This window comes from Dipteris shenzhenensis, chromosome 27, assembly GCF_047967505.1.
Source record: "Dipteris shenzhenensis isolate YYH24624 ecotype China chromosome 27, Dip_SZ_1.0, whole genome shotgun sequence".
NCBI lineage: Eukaryota > Viridiplantae > Streptophyta > Polypodiopsida > Gleicheniales > Dipteridaceae > Dipteris > Dipteris shenzhenensis.
In genome coordinates, this window is record NC_141622.1 from 37,742,459 (window position 1) to 37,759,440 (window position 16,982).

At 40.8% G+C, this 16,982-nt stretch overlaps 1 protein-coding gene across 1 annotated transcript in view; it reads right to left on the reverse strand.

The window, feature by feature from the left end:
* Positions 1-13,503: 13,503 nt before the first annotated feature.
* Positions 13,504-16,982, reverse strand: part of LOC147884252 (uncharacterized) — a 36,369-nt gene continuing 32,890 nt past the window's right edge. The window contains exons 9-13 of the mRNA XM_087398491.1: positions 16,456-16,889; positions 16,145-16,362; positions 15,901-16,052; positions 15,714-15,752; positions 13,504-15,571 (exon numbers count right to left, since the gene is read on the reverse strand). Coding sequence (XP_087254617.1) covers positions 13,982-15,571; positions 15,714-15,752; positions 15,901-16,052; positions 16,145-16,362; positions 16,456-16,889 — 2,433 coding nt within the window. The 3' untranslated portion in view covers positions 13,504-13,981. The remainder of the gene's footprint in view (positions 15,572-15,713; positions 15,753-15,900; positions 16,053-16,144; positions 16,363-16,455; positions 16,890-16,982) is intronic.

Here is a 16,982-nt window from a genome sequence, read left to right on the forward strand (position 1 = left end):
TTAGGGTAGAATTAGGGGAGAATAGGGGAAATTAGGGGAAGATAGGGAAAATTAGGAGAAGATAGGGGAGAATAGGGAAAAATTAGGGAAAATTAGGGGAGAATAGGAAAAATTGGGGAAACTAGGGGCGGTTAGGGGAAATTAGGAAAAAAGGGGGGGGGGATTAGGAAAAGTAGGGTAAAATAGGGGAAAATTAGGGGCGAAATAGGGGAACTTATTTTTTGTAAAATTTTAAGGAGGAATTAGGAAAATTAGGAAAATCAAGTAAATTCAAATAGTAAAACTTTAAAGGACAATTAAGGATAGTAGCGGGGAGAAGCTTGGGAAGGGAGACGTTTTATTGGGGGAATTTAGAAAAAAGAGGAGAGATGGGCAGGGAGAATTTGAAGGAAGTGAGATAAAGGTGGCACCAAAGAGGTGACAAGAGAAGCCCATGGGGATGCCTTTAGATTGGGCGTAGCAATGAGAGCCAGCCTAGATAACACATGAATCAAGAAGAAGGTGGTTGTAGCTTAGAAAGGTATCAAAGCTAAAAAGGGTTTTTACATTATCCCTTTTTATGAGGTGGAAACTACCAAATTTGAGGAAAAAGCCTTTGTAGCCTACTTTAGAAGCAAGTTCGCAAAAATAGGTGAGGGATTCCATAAGGCTAAAAGGGCCAAAGTGGGGAATAGCTTCATAGCAGTTTGCTATGTTAGCAGAATATAATGAGTGAATCTCAAGGGGTAAATTGATGAGGAACTGTAAGTTAGAATCAATGCCCCAAAGCATGTTTGTGGATACATTGAGAAAAGTTTTATAAGTGGAAGGTCGTTTTTCTCCCTCTAGGGAGATGATATTTTTTAGCTCTTTGAGCCCAGAGGCTAACAGATTATTAAGTGAGGAGAAGATGTAGTTATGGGCATCGATAAGCCAACGAAAGCTATGTTTTTGTGCCTTATAGGTACACATGAGATATGGTAAATAATTGAAAGTAGAAGGAAGATTGAGAGAGTCAAGGGTAATAGAAAGGGATGAAAGAGTATTGGAAGGGGGGTTCGATGAGGGTAGGAATTCAAGGGAGTTTAATCTTTCAAGGGTCAGGGTGTGTACTAAAAATTTACAAAGAATGATGGGAGTTTGGGAGGCCTTATCTAGACCGGTGATGAACATATGGCCAAGAAGCCAATTAACCTCGTTAAGAAGAGTTTTGTCTTTAAGAGGAGACTTTTGGATTCTAAGGAGGGGAAAGAAGGAACGGAATTCTTTCCAAAAAAGATGGGAGAGGCTTTTTAATAGAGGAGTAGGGTCCAAGCTTAGGGAGAGACAGACGTCATGGAAGGTTTGGATGAGTGCTTGAAGAGCGAGATGTGGGTCTAAGGGTGTGATAGGAATGTGATTGAGGCCATAATGAATAAGGGAGCGGAGAAAAGGATGATGAAAGAAGCTAGGGTTAGAGGAACAAACATGAAGTTTGTTATGAAAGGATTTGAGAAAGGGTTTAAATCTCTTGAGAGACGTGCAAAGACAAGAAGAGGTGAAGCTTTTAGCTAAGAAGGTAAGTTTAGTTTTATAGAGAAGGGATCTAAGGGGAGGTGTATATTTCCAACTAAAAGCAAAAGTGTCAAAAGCTTAAACAGTGTCTGAAAGGGAATTGAAATGTAAAAGTAGAGTATTTCTGTAAAGGGATTTGGGGGGGATTTTAGTTAGAATTTTGTTAGCGTAAAGAATATGAAAATATTTCAGATTCTTTTGATTAGGAGACAACTGTAAATGCAGTAAACCATTGTTGAGAAGAGTAGTAGTGCGTACCTCGGGTGAACCAAATGGGGCAACCTACAAAATCAAAGAGCCGAAGTAGATCAATGTTTATCCTAGTTGATGGAGTTGTGCAGATCATCGTCCATCAAGTGCTTTTACTTTGGGAACTGAAGTAGTGGAGGAGGCTAACAGGGAGTTTTTAACCAAGGAGGCTTGTGAAAGATTAACCTCAGGAGCAAGAGGGGATGTCTTCTGAAGTTTGGGGGTATACTTGGGAGGGGAAGTGTGTCTACATTTGAGAGAGAGGTTGGTTTTAGAAGAGGAGGGAAGGGAGACTGAGAGCAAGAGAGGGTCCAGGAAGGTTTTGGAAGGAGGAGGGGAAGGTAAAGTCCACGGAGGGTGCAAGGGACTTGGCTGTTTCAATAAGTATGACTCTGAAATGATAAAAGGTGATAAGGGAGAAAATGACTTCCTTCGGTAATTGAGACATTCAATTGAGAAAGGCGAAGAACTTAGCTTAAAGGGAGCCGAGAGGAAAAAAGATGTCTAGGTGATTTAGCATATACCATAAGACATGGTCAAGCCAAAGAATAGAGGATTTACAGGAGAATTTGGTCTTCTTGATAAGGCAGGTACATTTAATGTAAGGAAGAAACACGTTCCATCAGTTTTTGACATAGTAATTGTCATCTTTGTTTGAGAAGCCAGAGTCCTGTCGGTTGGCATAGTTGGAGCAAAAAAAGATCTCCTTAGTAAGCCCACACTTGGAGTGATCAACGGTTTTAGGAAAGAAGGGAGTGTTGAGGAAGTAATTGGAATTCAAATGTTAACGACCATGGTAGGCATCATTTTTGCATTGCTCAACCTCTTTGGAAGAGAGGTGACTACCCATCATATTGGAAAATTATTAGGCTTTTCTATTCTCTAGAGGTGCTACACTACTTACCGCAAATAAGAAACAATAAAAAACAACAAATTCTTTGGGTTGTTTTTCAAAAAAGGGATTGTTTTGTCATTCCCAAGGCCTTGAAACTCTCCCACCATCATCATTTTGAAGCTTCTTGCTTGGGATTTGATAGCATACAAGTTTAGCAATGTTCTAAAGTAACTTTTCCTATTTTCAAACAACCAAAAAAGCTTACAAAGCATCTACAAACAACTCGAGTTTTGTTTCACACTCTTCTTTCTACACTTTTCCACTCACACGTTTCCTATACTCCAAAAACCAGCCACTTTTCTCTAAGCTACTAAGTGTTGGAAAATGGGAAAGTAATAAAAGAATAATGTGCAAGCAAAAGCATACCTCTAACTCCCTTGAAATGGCACCAAAAATGTGGTCTTGGCGGTGATTTACATGTCATGGGGATCTTGGAAGAATGATAATGGTTACTTGACTCCAATCTACTCCATGTGAGAGCAATTCAAGCATGAATGGTCAACTTGTGTCACTCAAATGGCTCCCACAGTTGTTGCAATCATGAATTCACAAGAAGGAAAGGGAGAGGGAGATGGAGAGGAAGGGGATAAGGGAGAGGGAAGGACGGGAAGGAGGAAGGGGAAGGCAATGAGAGGGAAGAAAAAGGAACGTGGTACATGCAATTCACAATAGGCAAGAGCATGAAGAACATAAGACACAAATCTTGAAAAGAAGAGAGAACTTGTATTCCTCAAAACTTGCATACAACAACTAAAGACCAAAGTCAACTACTTGGCCAATTTATAATGCCAACTTTTGAAGGGAGGGACAACCCTATACTCTCTCTACCACTCTTTTTTCTCATTGTTTACAATCATAATGGGACCATCCGACCCCAAGGCACAATAGATTTATGGACTTGTCACCATCAATCAAGTGATGTTACCAACCGGCAGTGTCATACTATTAACTAAACCGGTCAACATAACAAGTTCATTGCAACAACCAACATAGTGGTTGTGTAACAAGTTAAGTAGTTCACTATGCATGGTGGTTGTACAAGTTAAGTAGTTTAGTATTAATTGCAACCATGTAAAGTTTAGAATTTACTGAATAACATTTTCCTTGGTTTACTGAATATACCATGAGAATACATTTTCTTATACTATGCTAGTCCTCTACTCCAAGATGCCCATGATGTGCTCATGTATATCTAAATCCATTTTGAAGACACGTTGGCCCTTCTTTTGTCCAGACATAGATTGCAATTGAAACTTAATTGCTCTTACTAGATGCATCTGTGGACTCTTATGTAACAGCTTGTAATTATGGCCTCTCTTAGATGTTTTTTGGTATCAAATACCTCCAAGAATTACATCCTATTTCTCATATATTTTTCCCCATCTTGAAATGCTTCCTCAACCTTATGTTAGAGTTTGGTACACTATAACACAAACCATGGGTCATCTTCCTTGTTCTCCCCACAAGCAACAACGACAACTGCAAAGTTTCCTCCTCTTATAGAAAGTCCGTCAGGTCATCGAAACTCTCCTTGAATTGTGTTGTGTCACTGTTTTTCTCTTTGAATGGTCTCCACATTGAGGTAAAACATGGCTTAGCTACCATTTTTGAATACTTGCAATGTCCTCATAAATCATCATGACCCTTGATGCACGCACTGGCAAAATAAGAAACCTTTCTTATTTTGAGTAAAAGTTTGTTGTTTGAAAAGCCCCATACACCGTGCAGAGATGTTCCTTCCTTTAATTATCTCACAATCTTGTTTTTTTCTCCTTTGCAATTCATCCACTTGCACTTCATGGAGCCCTCTGCACACTAAACAATTCTTGATGCTTTGTTTACTGTATGTTGATTGTCCCCCTACGGAGAGGTTAACTGCAAGCCATGTTGCCACATCATGGACATTTTATAACATTTCTTGAGGGCATGTTAGATTTTTCCTATAAAGCACTTGCTTTATAATAGCACCAGCATCCATCATGTTCCCCTTTTCCATGGCTAGACCCCAAGAAATTCCACATCATGTTTAGATTGGTCAGGGATTTAAACCTTGAGACAAAGTAGAATCTATGGGCTGATTTAAACTGAGAGGAAGCATCATCTAAGCACACCCAATGTCGTTTTATCATTTCTTGTATGTAGGGAACATATTATTTTAACCATTCCTAATGCAATAGAAAAGCATGCCAAAAAAACAAGGTGTTATGTTGCCTATCATCCAAAATGTAAAAATGTTATGTGCGCTGCACTTTCTTGAAATCCTATGATATAATAGGTAGATTGTTATCAGTCATAGAAGAATCAAGCAAATGATATGTAGGTAATATGCACTAAAATTCTTATCTGTGTGTTGTACCAATGAGTACTTTGTATCTCATCTTGATCTTGAAATGAGTAATTTTTGGCAAAATCTATCACAGAGATAGTTTTGTCATGGGGGAGATTTGCAAGGCATGTTCAGAATTTCTCTTCTTGCTAGCTAGCTATGAAATCATGAAGCACATATTTTGGGATAGATTTAACCAAGTGATATATAAGATCCTCGGCTGAGTGATCTTGTATGATAGTAGCCATCTCTTTTTGTCAAATCCTTCAAATTGAACATTTTCAAATATCCTTCATTTAAAGAAACAGGGTTGTCTTCCCTCATTTTGTTTGGATAGACATGTTGCTTCACCTTCACACCATAATGTGAGCATTTTTCATGAATGCAATCAATTGAGTGCCACTTAGAGTCTCCCTTTGGACAAAGAAATGGCTCCTAGAAAGACCTTAGGCTACCAAACTTAGTCTCCCTTGCAACACAAGACAAGGATCCATGTGGCCTACAAATTCAGCATTCACCTATGAGATATGGGCATCTATCTCCATGAAGCACTGCTCTAGCATGGCTACATCTCAAGTCATTCAGAGCTTGCCGATCCAGCTCAAAGTTTATATGTGTTTTGCAACAACCGCATGTTCTTGTCTTTGAGTTACTTGGTTGACGTACTAGGGCTTACTCAAAGCACCTTTGCCCAATTGAAAAGTCACGATTCTCAACCATAAATATGAGGTACAACTTTGTCCTCTCATCCAACATGCAAGAAATAAATTTTTGGGCATGAAAAGAACACCTATAACAACATCATTATTCCAATCAGTGACCCTAGCTTCAAACATAAAACTAAGAACATATTAGTTGGAATATTAAATGCTAAAACTAAGGACATAAACTAGACTATTAAACACATCTATTTCAACAATTGGGCTCGTTTTTGGAAATGCAATCTGGGCAAGCTAAGAACATTCATTAAACTATAACAAAACATAGTACATGGAGAATCTCCAACCACTAGGCTAGTTTTAAACATCAAGTAAACAATAACATGTTGTTTCTAAAATTATGGAACATATATGGCTTGTCAAGATGGCCATTGCCCCTAAAGGTCCATATTGACTTTGGTTAATAGAATGCCAATTACATTGCTATTACAACCATCATGATGGCCATATTGACTTTGATTAATTGAAGGCCAATTACATTGTTGTTCCAACCACCAATCTTGTTTAGGACAAGATTCACATTATTTCCAAGCCAGATCAATGTTTGAATCAAATCACATCTAGTGGTTACAATAGCAATGTAACTGGCCTTCAATTAATCAAAGTCTATATGGCCCTTGAGTTGTCCCCTTTACCGACAAGGGCCATATTGACTTTGCTTAATTGAAGTTTGATTATATGGCTATTTCACCACCGGGCTAATTTAGTACAAACACATTAAGTCCATGACCAGCCTGGTGTTTGAACCGAATCATAGGCTCATGGAAATTAAACAATTCACTTATTACAAAATACCAATTTTGATCATCGGGCCAGTTTATGACAATCACATGAGCCTATCTTAATGCAATGACATTTAGGACATACTGACTTGTATTGTGTCAAGCATATGTATGATGTGCTCATCAAATTGCTTGCATCCTCTCTCTCCTGTTATGTTGCTTCGACCCTATGTAGCATAGTGCTATTATTGTGTTGTTATCAATTAGACAATAATAAAACATAGCATGCAAATTATATGATTGTGACTGGTACTTTGTCCACCAGATGGCTCTCGTAAGCTATCAGATTCCTAAATGGCCTCTCTGTGTCATCGCCCACTCTGATCTTGGGCACAGAAAGAATGGCCCTTTTGGCGTCCTACGTGACGGACTTCAGGTTCGCAGGTTCTACATAGCCTTGAAGGTCACACGTCTTGACGTATGATTTTGTGAGCAGCACCGGTGTGCAGGTAGTGGAGACCCCACGGCCTGCTCTGATATAGATCTCCAATCTCTGTTTCCAAGAGCGAGGCGGAAGACCAGCACCATACAGATGACCTCGCAACGGACCGTTTGATATGTAATCATAAACGAGGATCATCTCCGAGTACTCTTCACAGTAATCGATGAGCGAGACGAGATGGCGATGCTGGAGCTTCGACAACAGCTCGATTTTCGTCTGGAATTCCGTCACCCCTTGCTCCGAACATGGATTTCCTCGTGGCAATCCCTTAACCCTTGGAACCTTATCCTAGGGTCACCACTCAACCAAGGTCCTCCAAGTGCCATGTGGCACCCTTATCGCCAAGTGCCATGTCAGCTTACCTTAACTGCCACACGGCAGCCGCTTGCCATGTCAGTAGTCCAGTTGTCATTGCCACACCACCAAGCACGTAAGCAAAGCCACGCTAGCATCCTCGAGCCCCAGGCCACATCATCATCTTATCATGCCATGATGGCATGCCACATCATCTTATCTGCCATGATGGCATGCCACATCATCTGTTGACCAATCAAAGTGCCACATCATCCTTTGACCAATTAAAGTGCCACCTGGCAGTCTCTTATCAGGCACTCTGACCCCTCTACAAGCACATTGTGCACACTACATGTGCACACAGGTGACACATCGCTCCACAGGCACAACCTCTTCACAGGCACAGTCACTTCATGTGACCCCTGACTCTTCCACATCATCATTGAGCCGTTTTGTGCCTCCTCCTAGATCAAGTCGTATGTCTTGATCCAGGAAGAATTTGAGGGCACTCTAAAAAGAAAAATCACTCGATTTTTTGTGCTCTACGCACTCATCACATCACGCGCATATTTCCATGCAATTATCACTCACTTTTGAACCGCCCCACCGACAAATCCACTTCTTGCACGCACATCAGCCTCTACATCAACGCATTTGACCCAACACATAAAAAGAACCAAAGAAAAAGAAATTATTTTGGTTGTTCTTTCATCGATTGACGGTTGGTTTAGATCTAGATCAAAGTAGACTAGATCGCCATAGAAGAGACGATTTGAATTTCTCCAAGTTGCCAATCTAAGCCATGCCCAAAATTCTCAACTAGTTCCTACTCGGAGTCAGTCCCTACATTCACATATAGTTTCACATAATCACATTACCTGAAACCTGACGTTCATTTGTTCAGTGAGCAGACTTCAGAGTGTTCAGAGGCATTGACCGATTGTTCAGTGGGTAGATAGCACATGATTTGATTTCACACACACATGCTATCATTGTAAAGCCTATTTGGCTATTTCATGGCATTGTGCACTTTATTCCAGTCTTGTAAATCCTCTTGGCTATTCTCGGCATCATTTGCCACAAGCCTTGTAACAGATTGGATTATATATTGCAATTCTATCTTCACTGACAGGTCAGATTTCACTTGCCACAGTGTTTTGCAGTTAATTCATACAGTGATTTTCACGACACTTTGAGTACATTTCTTGCACCATGTCTACGACTAGCAACCTCAATCTGGAGGCATCTACTAAGCTAGACAACTCCAATTACGGTACATAGAAATACTAAATGGAGACCATTCTTATACTTTAGGACAAATGGGAGTATGTTGATGGATCTACACCTAGACCATTGGACGATCCAACTAGCAGTAGCTCTACTCCACCTGTTGTCATAGCACCAGCAATGAGATCTACAGCGGGATCTCCAGCTACACCAATAGTTTTCGCACCTATAGCAGATGCTGCCATTGCCCAAGCACAGGCAAAATGGGACAAGAAAGATAAGTATGCATATCATCTGATCAAGAAGAATGTGCAAGATGTCATGCTAGGACAGCTCAAAAAAGAAGCATGGGATATGTTCGCAGCTCTCTACAAGTCCAAGAACATTTCCAGGATTGTCACACTGAGAAACCAAATCAACCAGAGTTTCCACAACAACAGTGAAACTGGTCATGCTTACGTACTCAGGACTAAAGATTACAACAATCAATGTGCAGCCAGCAGGAGAGACTATGAATCCAACAGAAATGGTTTCAAGTCATCCAAAATGGACTAGGAGAGGGATACGAGAATCTAGTCTAGAGTATTGCCATTCAACTGTGAATTCCGACACTAGAAGAACTTCAGTCAGTGCTACTTGGTGAAGAACTCAAGACTCAGGCCATTCATGCACACAAAGGTCATTCCAATGATCAAGCATTCATAGTTTCAGATAGAAGCAAAGGTAGAGGTAGATCAATCCAACGAAGTGGTCATCATCAGCAACCAAATCATCATCAAGGTCACAATCAGATCATCTACAAAAACGGTTGATGAAGAAGAGCAAGAATTGCCAGAAGCATCCCGAGCAAAGCCACAACAACTAAGATGGTCTACTAGGGAAAGTAGACCTTCAGCCAAATTGACATATGCTCAAAAAGGAAAAGAAATTTAGGTTGAAACTACCAACTATGCTCTTATGACTACCATCATTGCTACAGAAGAGCCAGTGTACTTCGACGATGGCAGTAGACAAGCTAGAATGATAAACTACTATGAATGAAGAAATGGATGCTTTGTACAATAATAATACTTGGGAATTATGTGACCTTCCACCACGAAGGAAGGCCATAGCAAACAAATGGGTATACAAAGTGAAGTACAATCCAGATGGCAGTATTCAAAGATACAAAGCCAGACTAGTTGCAAAAGGATTTGCACAGCAATATGGTCAAGATTATGATGAGACTTATACTCCAGTAGCAAAGATGGATTCCATACGGTCCTTGATATCACTAGCGACACTCAATAGATGGAATGTGTACCAGCTTGATGTCAAGAAAGTTTTTCTCAATGGTTATCTAGACAAGGAAGTCTACATGCAACAACCAGCATGTTATGTTGAACCAGTAAAGGAGAATCAGGTTTGCCATCTCAAGAAAAGTCTCTACGGCTTAAAGCAAGCACCCAGAAGTTGGTACAGCAGAATCGACAAGTATTTTGTTGATCTGGGATACATGAAATGCAATGCAGATCATACTCTCTACTACAAAGTTCAAGGGGAAGACATTACTATTGCACTTTTGTACATAGATAATCTGATTGTGACCGGAAGCAAGGATAGATTCATTCAAGAAATTGAAACAAGACTTATCTGCAGAGTTTGACATGAAAGATCTTGGACTTGTGTACTCGTCTTGGAATTGAGTTCTAGAGAGATTCAGACATCACCTTTATGAGTCAACTAAAATATGTTGACAGTCTCCTGAAGAAGTTTCATATGGCAGATTGCAAGATTGTAGCCACTCCCATGGAACAGAGTTTGAAACTTACCAAAGATTCAGAAAAGCCTACAGTCAATGACAGCTACTACAAGCACCTCATTGGATCTCTTATATATTTGACTATCACACAGCTAGATATTTGTTATGCAGTAAGTTCACTAGCATAGTTTGTGGCAAATCCAAAACAATCTCATTGGAATGTAGCCAAAAGAGTCTTGAGATACATCAGAGGTATAAGACAGTTTGGAATAGAATACAAAGGAAGTCATCTAATGATTGCATGGATACTGTGACAGTGACTATGCCGGAGATCATGAGACCAGGAGATCGACGCAAGGATATGCATTTTCCTTAATCAAGGTGCTATATCATGGTTGTCTAACAAATAGCCAACTGTTTCTTTGTCTTTGACTAAAGCAGAATATCGAGCACTCACTATAGGTGCATGTGAGGCTATATGGCTCAGAAGACTATTGTCAAAAACAAATTACTTTGATGAGTCAAAGCCAACAATAATATACTGTGATAATCAATCGGCAAGCATTGGCCAAGAATCCAGTATATCACTCCAGCACAAAGCACATTGATGTTGGAGAGCACTTCATTAGAGAAAGAGTGTTACTAGGTGACATCACACTATAGCATTGTGATAGCAAAGAGAATGTTGCAGACATCTTTATCAAACCACTCAGTAAAGAGCTTTTCGAGAAACACAGACAAGCTCTTGGTTTGACGCAAAGGAAGAACTTCCCATTAAAGGGATGTGATGGAATGTAATGCTCATTCCTTCTTCGATTCCCCAGAATCATCAACTTGAGGGAAGGCCTACTTCATGATGCTGATCTTGAGGGAAGGTGTTGAGAGACCACGCTCAACATCATGTTATTACGTGTGCATAGCACTAACACATATAGAGTGCTATAAAGGAAAGGGTTAGATGCCCTAACCCTAACCCTAAATGGGTTTGTATACATTCTACATTTTCAACTAAATCTAGTGTACAGTTAGTCATTTGTGGTGTGCTCTCTAGCTGTGCCCTCTCTCCTCATCTCCACTCTTCTCCTCTCCCCTCTTCATATTTTATCAAGGTTACCATTAAAATGGGCTATTCACATATTGAATAGAAAAAGAGTGTGTTTTATTCATTAAAAATTCACAGATAAGTGGTTTTAAAATAAGACCTTGACTGCACGTGACATAGAGGCTTTACACATAGTGACCCTTTCGATTGTGACTCACCTTTTCTCAATTGCCAATGTAGCATTGGCCAATCACTTCTCCCTCTAGCACCTCTATAGTCGAATTGTGATCCAGAAGGAACAAATTGAAAACCAAATTGGACACATAGAAGCAATTGCTTTAGTGACCTCAAGTCTATTTTGAGTGGTCGATATATTTTGATATAAAGTGTCTGATTCTTTTAGGATCATTTTATCTTTAACCTATGAACCATGGACAAAGGGGAAAAAAAGCAAGGACACGTGGCAGCTTGGAAGAGAAGAGCGTGCCACGTGTCACAAAGAAGGAGCTCTTGGATGGAGGTTGGGAGAGGGGAGGAGGTGGAAAGACAAGAGGCAGGCTTTGAGTGGGGAGGAGGTGGAAAGACAATAGGCAACTTTGGGATGGAGGAGGAGATGGAAGGTCAATAGAATTAAAGGAGGAGATAAAGCCAAAATTTCAAAAGCCAATCCAAGTATGCAAGGTTAATTGATTAGCAATTTAAGAACCGATCAATGCATGTACCAAAAGGAGCTCTCTCTCTCTCTCTCTCTCTCTCTCTCTCACACAGCAACGCTAGGGTTCCAATCCACGTATGCAAGGTTAATTGATTAGCAATTTATTTTAATATGATGTCAAACAACATGGTCAGGTGTGGCAATTTAGGAAAATCACCTACGTATGAGTGAGCATTTAGATGAAACACATATTGTAGATGAACTCAAAGCTCTAGCTGAGTCAAGAGAGAGCAAAGCACGAGAGATACTTGAACGTTCACTCATCCTCCTTTTAACCTGACTTTGGTAGTACCCACTTTCTGTACAATCTAAATGGATTTACAAATGGCTTTATTAAATTGTTTAATCTTTCAACATTTCTCCTATGTGTTTCTTTGTTTGAGTGTGTTAAGTGAAATGAATCTATGAGTTAATGCATAAGTATTGCTTTCTGTACTTTGATAAGACTAATTTAAATTACACAAACGAGATATGTAGAAAAGGTTCGAACACTCCTACTACGTGAAATTGAGCCGCACAATGTAAAGTCGATCCAATAGTTCTACAAGAAATACAATGCCTACAATCAGATGGTTCATGGCCTTGTGAACTGAACACTCTTGCAAATTCAATTGCCTTCTTATTCCATACTTCTCCATAAAAATTCGCGTTGAAAATGTATTCGCCACCACTATTTTGATCTATCATCTTAATACTTTGATCTTTCTACATGTATGGTTGTGATTGTAGCTTTGATGGGTTTTTTTTCCAAACCTTGGTTTTTCTTGATCAAAAAGAGCCAGCAACTTAAAAAATTAAATCTTGATATGTTCCACAATTTTGAAAGTAGCATGTGTACTCTGCATCATATTGAATAGTATTCATTCTTTGACTAATTTTCCCACAAGTTGATATCCTTTGTATTTATCTCCAATTATGCATTTATCACCATCAAAATTTCTTTTTCATAAGAATAAACATTGCATTATTCACCTAAGCATACGCCATAAATGATGCAATATATGGCATTAGACAAAAAAATGCTTACTTTTACCCACATCCTTAAGTGTGCCCCGCATCCAAAAGAAGATTTATTTTTGTATGCTTCCAATATGCAAGCACCTATTGTGCTTGCCAAATTCCGCTTGCAATTCATAAGAATAATCCATAGAAAGATACTGCTCACATGAATAGATTTTTCAGTTCATTTTAGTATTGACACAAACAAATAGTTGGTGTGTACACCTTTTGTAAAGCTTTAGACCAGCTTAAAATTGTTGTTTAAATGGTTTCTCTACACATAAGCATCACATTACCTATCGTCCCTTACTCAATATCACTCTGAAGATCCAAATGGCACATTCCATGACATTAATCCTCAGTTCCATCTTCAAAATGAACTCCATTTCTGTTGCTGACAATGATGTAGAATTTGAGACTAGAGATTGACCTTGAGTTGAGCTTATTCGGAGCTGAGCTGAGCTGATACTTAATCGACTCAAAGTACGAATTTTGTATACACTTTCCACACGGTGAGACAGATATTTCAAAATATCCAGACAAGGCAAGATTAGAAAAATATATCATCTTTACACGGAAGTAACAAAGTGAACCTCCTGTTAGCTCAAATTGTTCTTGGTCAACAAATCTAAAGCCTTCCATATACAAAACAAAATCTTCTTCAGCAGACAAGATGCCTGAGAAGAGTCATTGTCTCAATGGTTACAAAGGTGAACCACGGTTAGCACTTGGTAGCTCCTTCGAGAAACTAGTGCCACTTCCCAGGTTTTGAGAACTAAACTGTAGACTTGGCAGGCACCCAACTAATGATTGCTGGCTGTTTAGTTGTCCAGAAGACTGCTGTTGTGGATTGATATTACAAATATCCAGACAAGGCATGGTTATAAATATATCATCTTTACATGGAAGTAACAAAGTGAGCCGCCTGTTACCTCAAATGGCTCTTGGTCAAAAAATCAAAAGCCTTCCATACACCAAAACAAAATCTTCTGCCAAGAGGAGTCATTGTCTCAATCGTTACAAAGGTGGACCACGGTTAGCACTTGATAACTCCATGGAGGAGCTTGTACCACTTCCCAGGTTTTGAGAACTAAGCTGTGGACTTGCTGGGCCCGCAACTAATGATCCAAGGCCTCCAACCACTAATTGCTGGCTGCTCGCTTGTGCAGCAGACTGCTGTTGTGGATTGAGTTGCTGTGACACAGGGTTGATTTGACCCTGAGGATTCACTTGCTGTTGCTGTTGTGGCTGACAATTCAATGCTGGCTGTGGTGGTTGAGAGGTTTTCTGCTGTTGTGGATAGAGTTGCTGTTGTTGATTTGTCGGCTGCTGCTGTTGCATCTGTGAGTTCACCTGTTGTGTTGGTGTCAGCTGTGACTGCTGAGAATTCAATGGCTGTTGGTTGTTTTGCTGCAATGGGTTCAGCTGTTGTTGCAGGTTTAACTGCTGCTGAGAGTTTAACTGTTGGGAGTTTAAATAGAAATTCTGAGCTGGCATGGTAGGAGTGGACACTTTTGGACTTCCCATTCCTGCGAGCCCAACTCTTCCTACCCTGCTCAAGGATTGTCCAATCATCGGCAAGCCTGCAGAAATATGAACAGGATTGGCTGCACTGATACCAGTAAGGTTCTCAACAGTATTTCTTCCCGTAGGATTAGCAGCACCCACAGGACGACCACCTCGTCCTTGTGGAAGGTGTGCCTTAGAAGTTAATGCTGCCATGTGGGCTGGACTTAGATTACCTGGCCGAAGCTGTGGCCCAATCAGATTACCCAATCCTGCATTTTGCCCCATCACCATACCCGGCAACTGTCCAACATTGCCAAGACCTGATATACCAGCCATGGATGCTGATACATTGTTTATTCCCCCCATACCCACAACATTATTCATATTATTAAGTCCCACCATGTTTCCAAGGCCACCTTGGGTTCCACCACTTACAGGAATGCCCACTCCTCCCAAATTCCCCATTGCCCCCAAGCTCAGCAATTTCCTTTGAAGGGCTGCATTTGTTTGCTGTTGGCGCTGCTGCTGCTGCTGCTGCTGCTGCTGCTGTTGCTGTTGCTGCTGCAAAAATTGCTGCAGTTGGCCCTGATTTGCAACCATCTGTGGATTGATCTGTTGTGCTGGGTTATGGCTGGAAGCATTCAGTTGAGCAAGCTGAGTTGAAGTTACAAGCTGCTGAGCACGTTGAATGTGTGGTCGGTGCTGTTGTGGATGCTGCATAGCACTTGTGAGTTGAGAGGGGTTAACATCTAGTTGCAGTGGTTTGGCAGAAGTGCCTACTCCTGCCTGCCCCAGATAGCCACCAGAAATCTGTCGACTAGAAGGATTTCCTGGTGGATGCATGCGACTTGTGCACAGGGCACCAGGGGAAGATGGTTGCATTGGAGGCATCCCAGTCATTCCACCCACAGCTGCCATGGACGGCATGTGCTGGTTCATTATGGCACGAGGGGAAGATAACTGACCAAGACTATTCCCAAGAGTTGAAGCACCAGCTGGCAGTGGACGTGCAGTGGAAGCTGCATTCATCGGAGCCGTGCCACGTGGCATTGCAGGTTGGACTTGATCCTCTACTAGCTCAAACCCATCCTTCTCCAACTACACCAGATGGAGAGACCCTTAGAAAGAATCACATAAACATTTTATGGAAGACAATAAGCGACAAAATAAGAAGAAATCAGACACTAAAACTTGAATCTGATACTTCTCAAAAAGTCAGGCAGTTAAAAAAATTTCTTACAAGTGCGCAGAACTGCTTTGCAAAAAGATCTGCAGCATACTGCACACAAACCATCCACAAAATACCTTAATAACAATGGGATTGCAAACCTGCATGCAAATATAGACAGCAGAGCAGACAAACTGAAATACAAGTGAGATGGACAACAATCGTTTCGAGAACCCAAAGATATCTAACGAAAACTTACAGCATTGGCCATTGTGGGAAGAAAGTGATGTGGCACTGAGTTTAATGTTTCATCATCTTGATCATCCCCGAACTGCACCACTGCCTCAACCATGGCATCCTTACCTCGCTCACACATAACCAGACGGACACGAATATGACGCAAGTATGGCCCTGTACACATGCAAACATAACTAGATATAAACTTTTTCATGCCAGTTTGTAAGAAATTTTTGAAATGAACAGTGGTACATATAATGATGGACCTTGGATTATCTGACGCCGGAACAGTAAAACACGTGTCTTTCGGACGTTCACGTTTCCTCCCACAAGAGAATCAGCCATGTTTCTTGGGCCCTTGGGATCCTTGATGTCGTCACTTGAAGTGTTTGAAAGAGCAACTGACAGCTCTTGCCAAGGAGGAGGTGCCTTCTTAACTTCTGGCAGCTGCTCGACCTTTCTTTTCTTTGCTGGGAGCCCATGCCTATATGCACAGTCAAGACTTGGACTCAGCTCATTGACAACTACATCATATCAAGAAAACAATCATATAAGGTGGGCAGAGAAGGCACCATACCTCTGGGCCACAGCCAATAAGGCCATCAAGCTGTCCATGGGCTCTCTTCTTTGTCCTGCAAGTAGCAAGGATGTTTCACTCTTAACACCAGCAGCAGGAGGTGCTGGTGGGATTGCAAAATTGGTAACCTTGGACTTCACAGCATTCTGCGCTAAAACGTCTGGACTAGTCGCAAGCACCTCTGAATTTGTGAGATTGGTAACCTTGGACTTCACAGCATTCTGCGCTAAAACTTCTGGACTAGTTGCAAGCACCTCTGAATTTGCTTCACCTGTTAGTTCTTTTGGATCCTTTTCAAAAGAAATTTTCTTGCTGTTAGCTAGACTACCGGCTTTGACCATAGCCTTTCCTGAGGTTGCCAGACGCAACCGTCGATCCATCAAAGCACCCTTGGGAGTTCTATAATGCTTGATGATTCTGTGACCAGAACGGAGCTGTACAATTCACATGACATTAAATTGAGAACCCTTACTTTATTTAGAGATCGCACAGGCTTAAAAAGGGATGGAAACGAATGAAAAGTAACA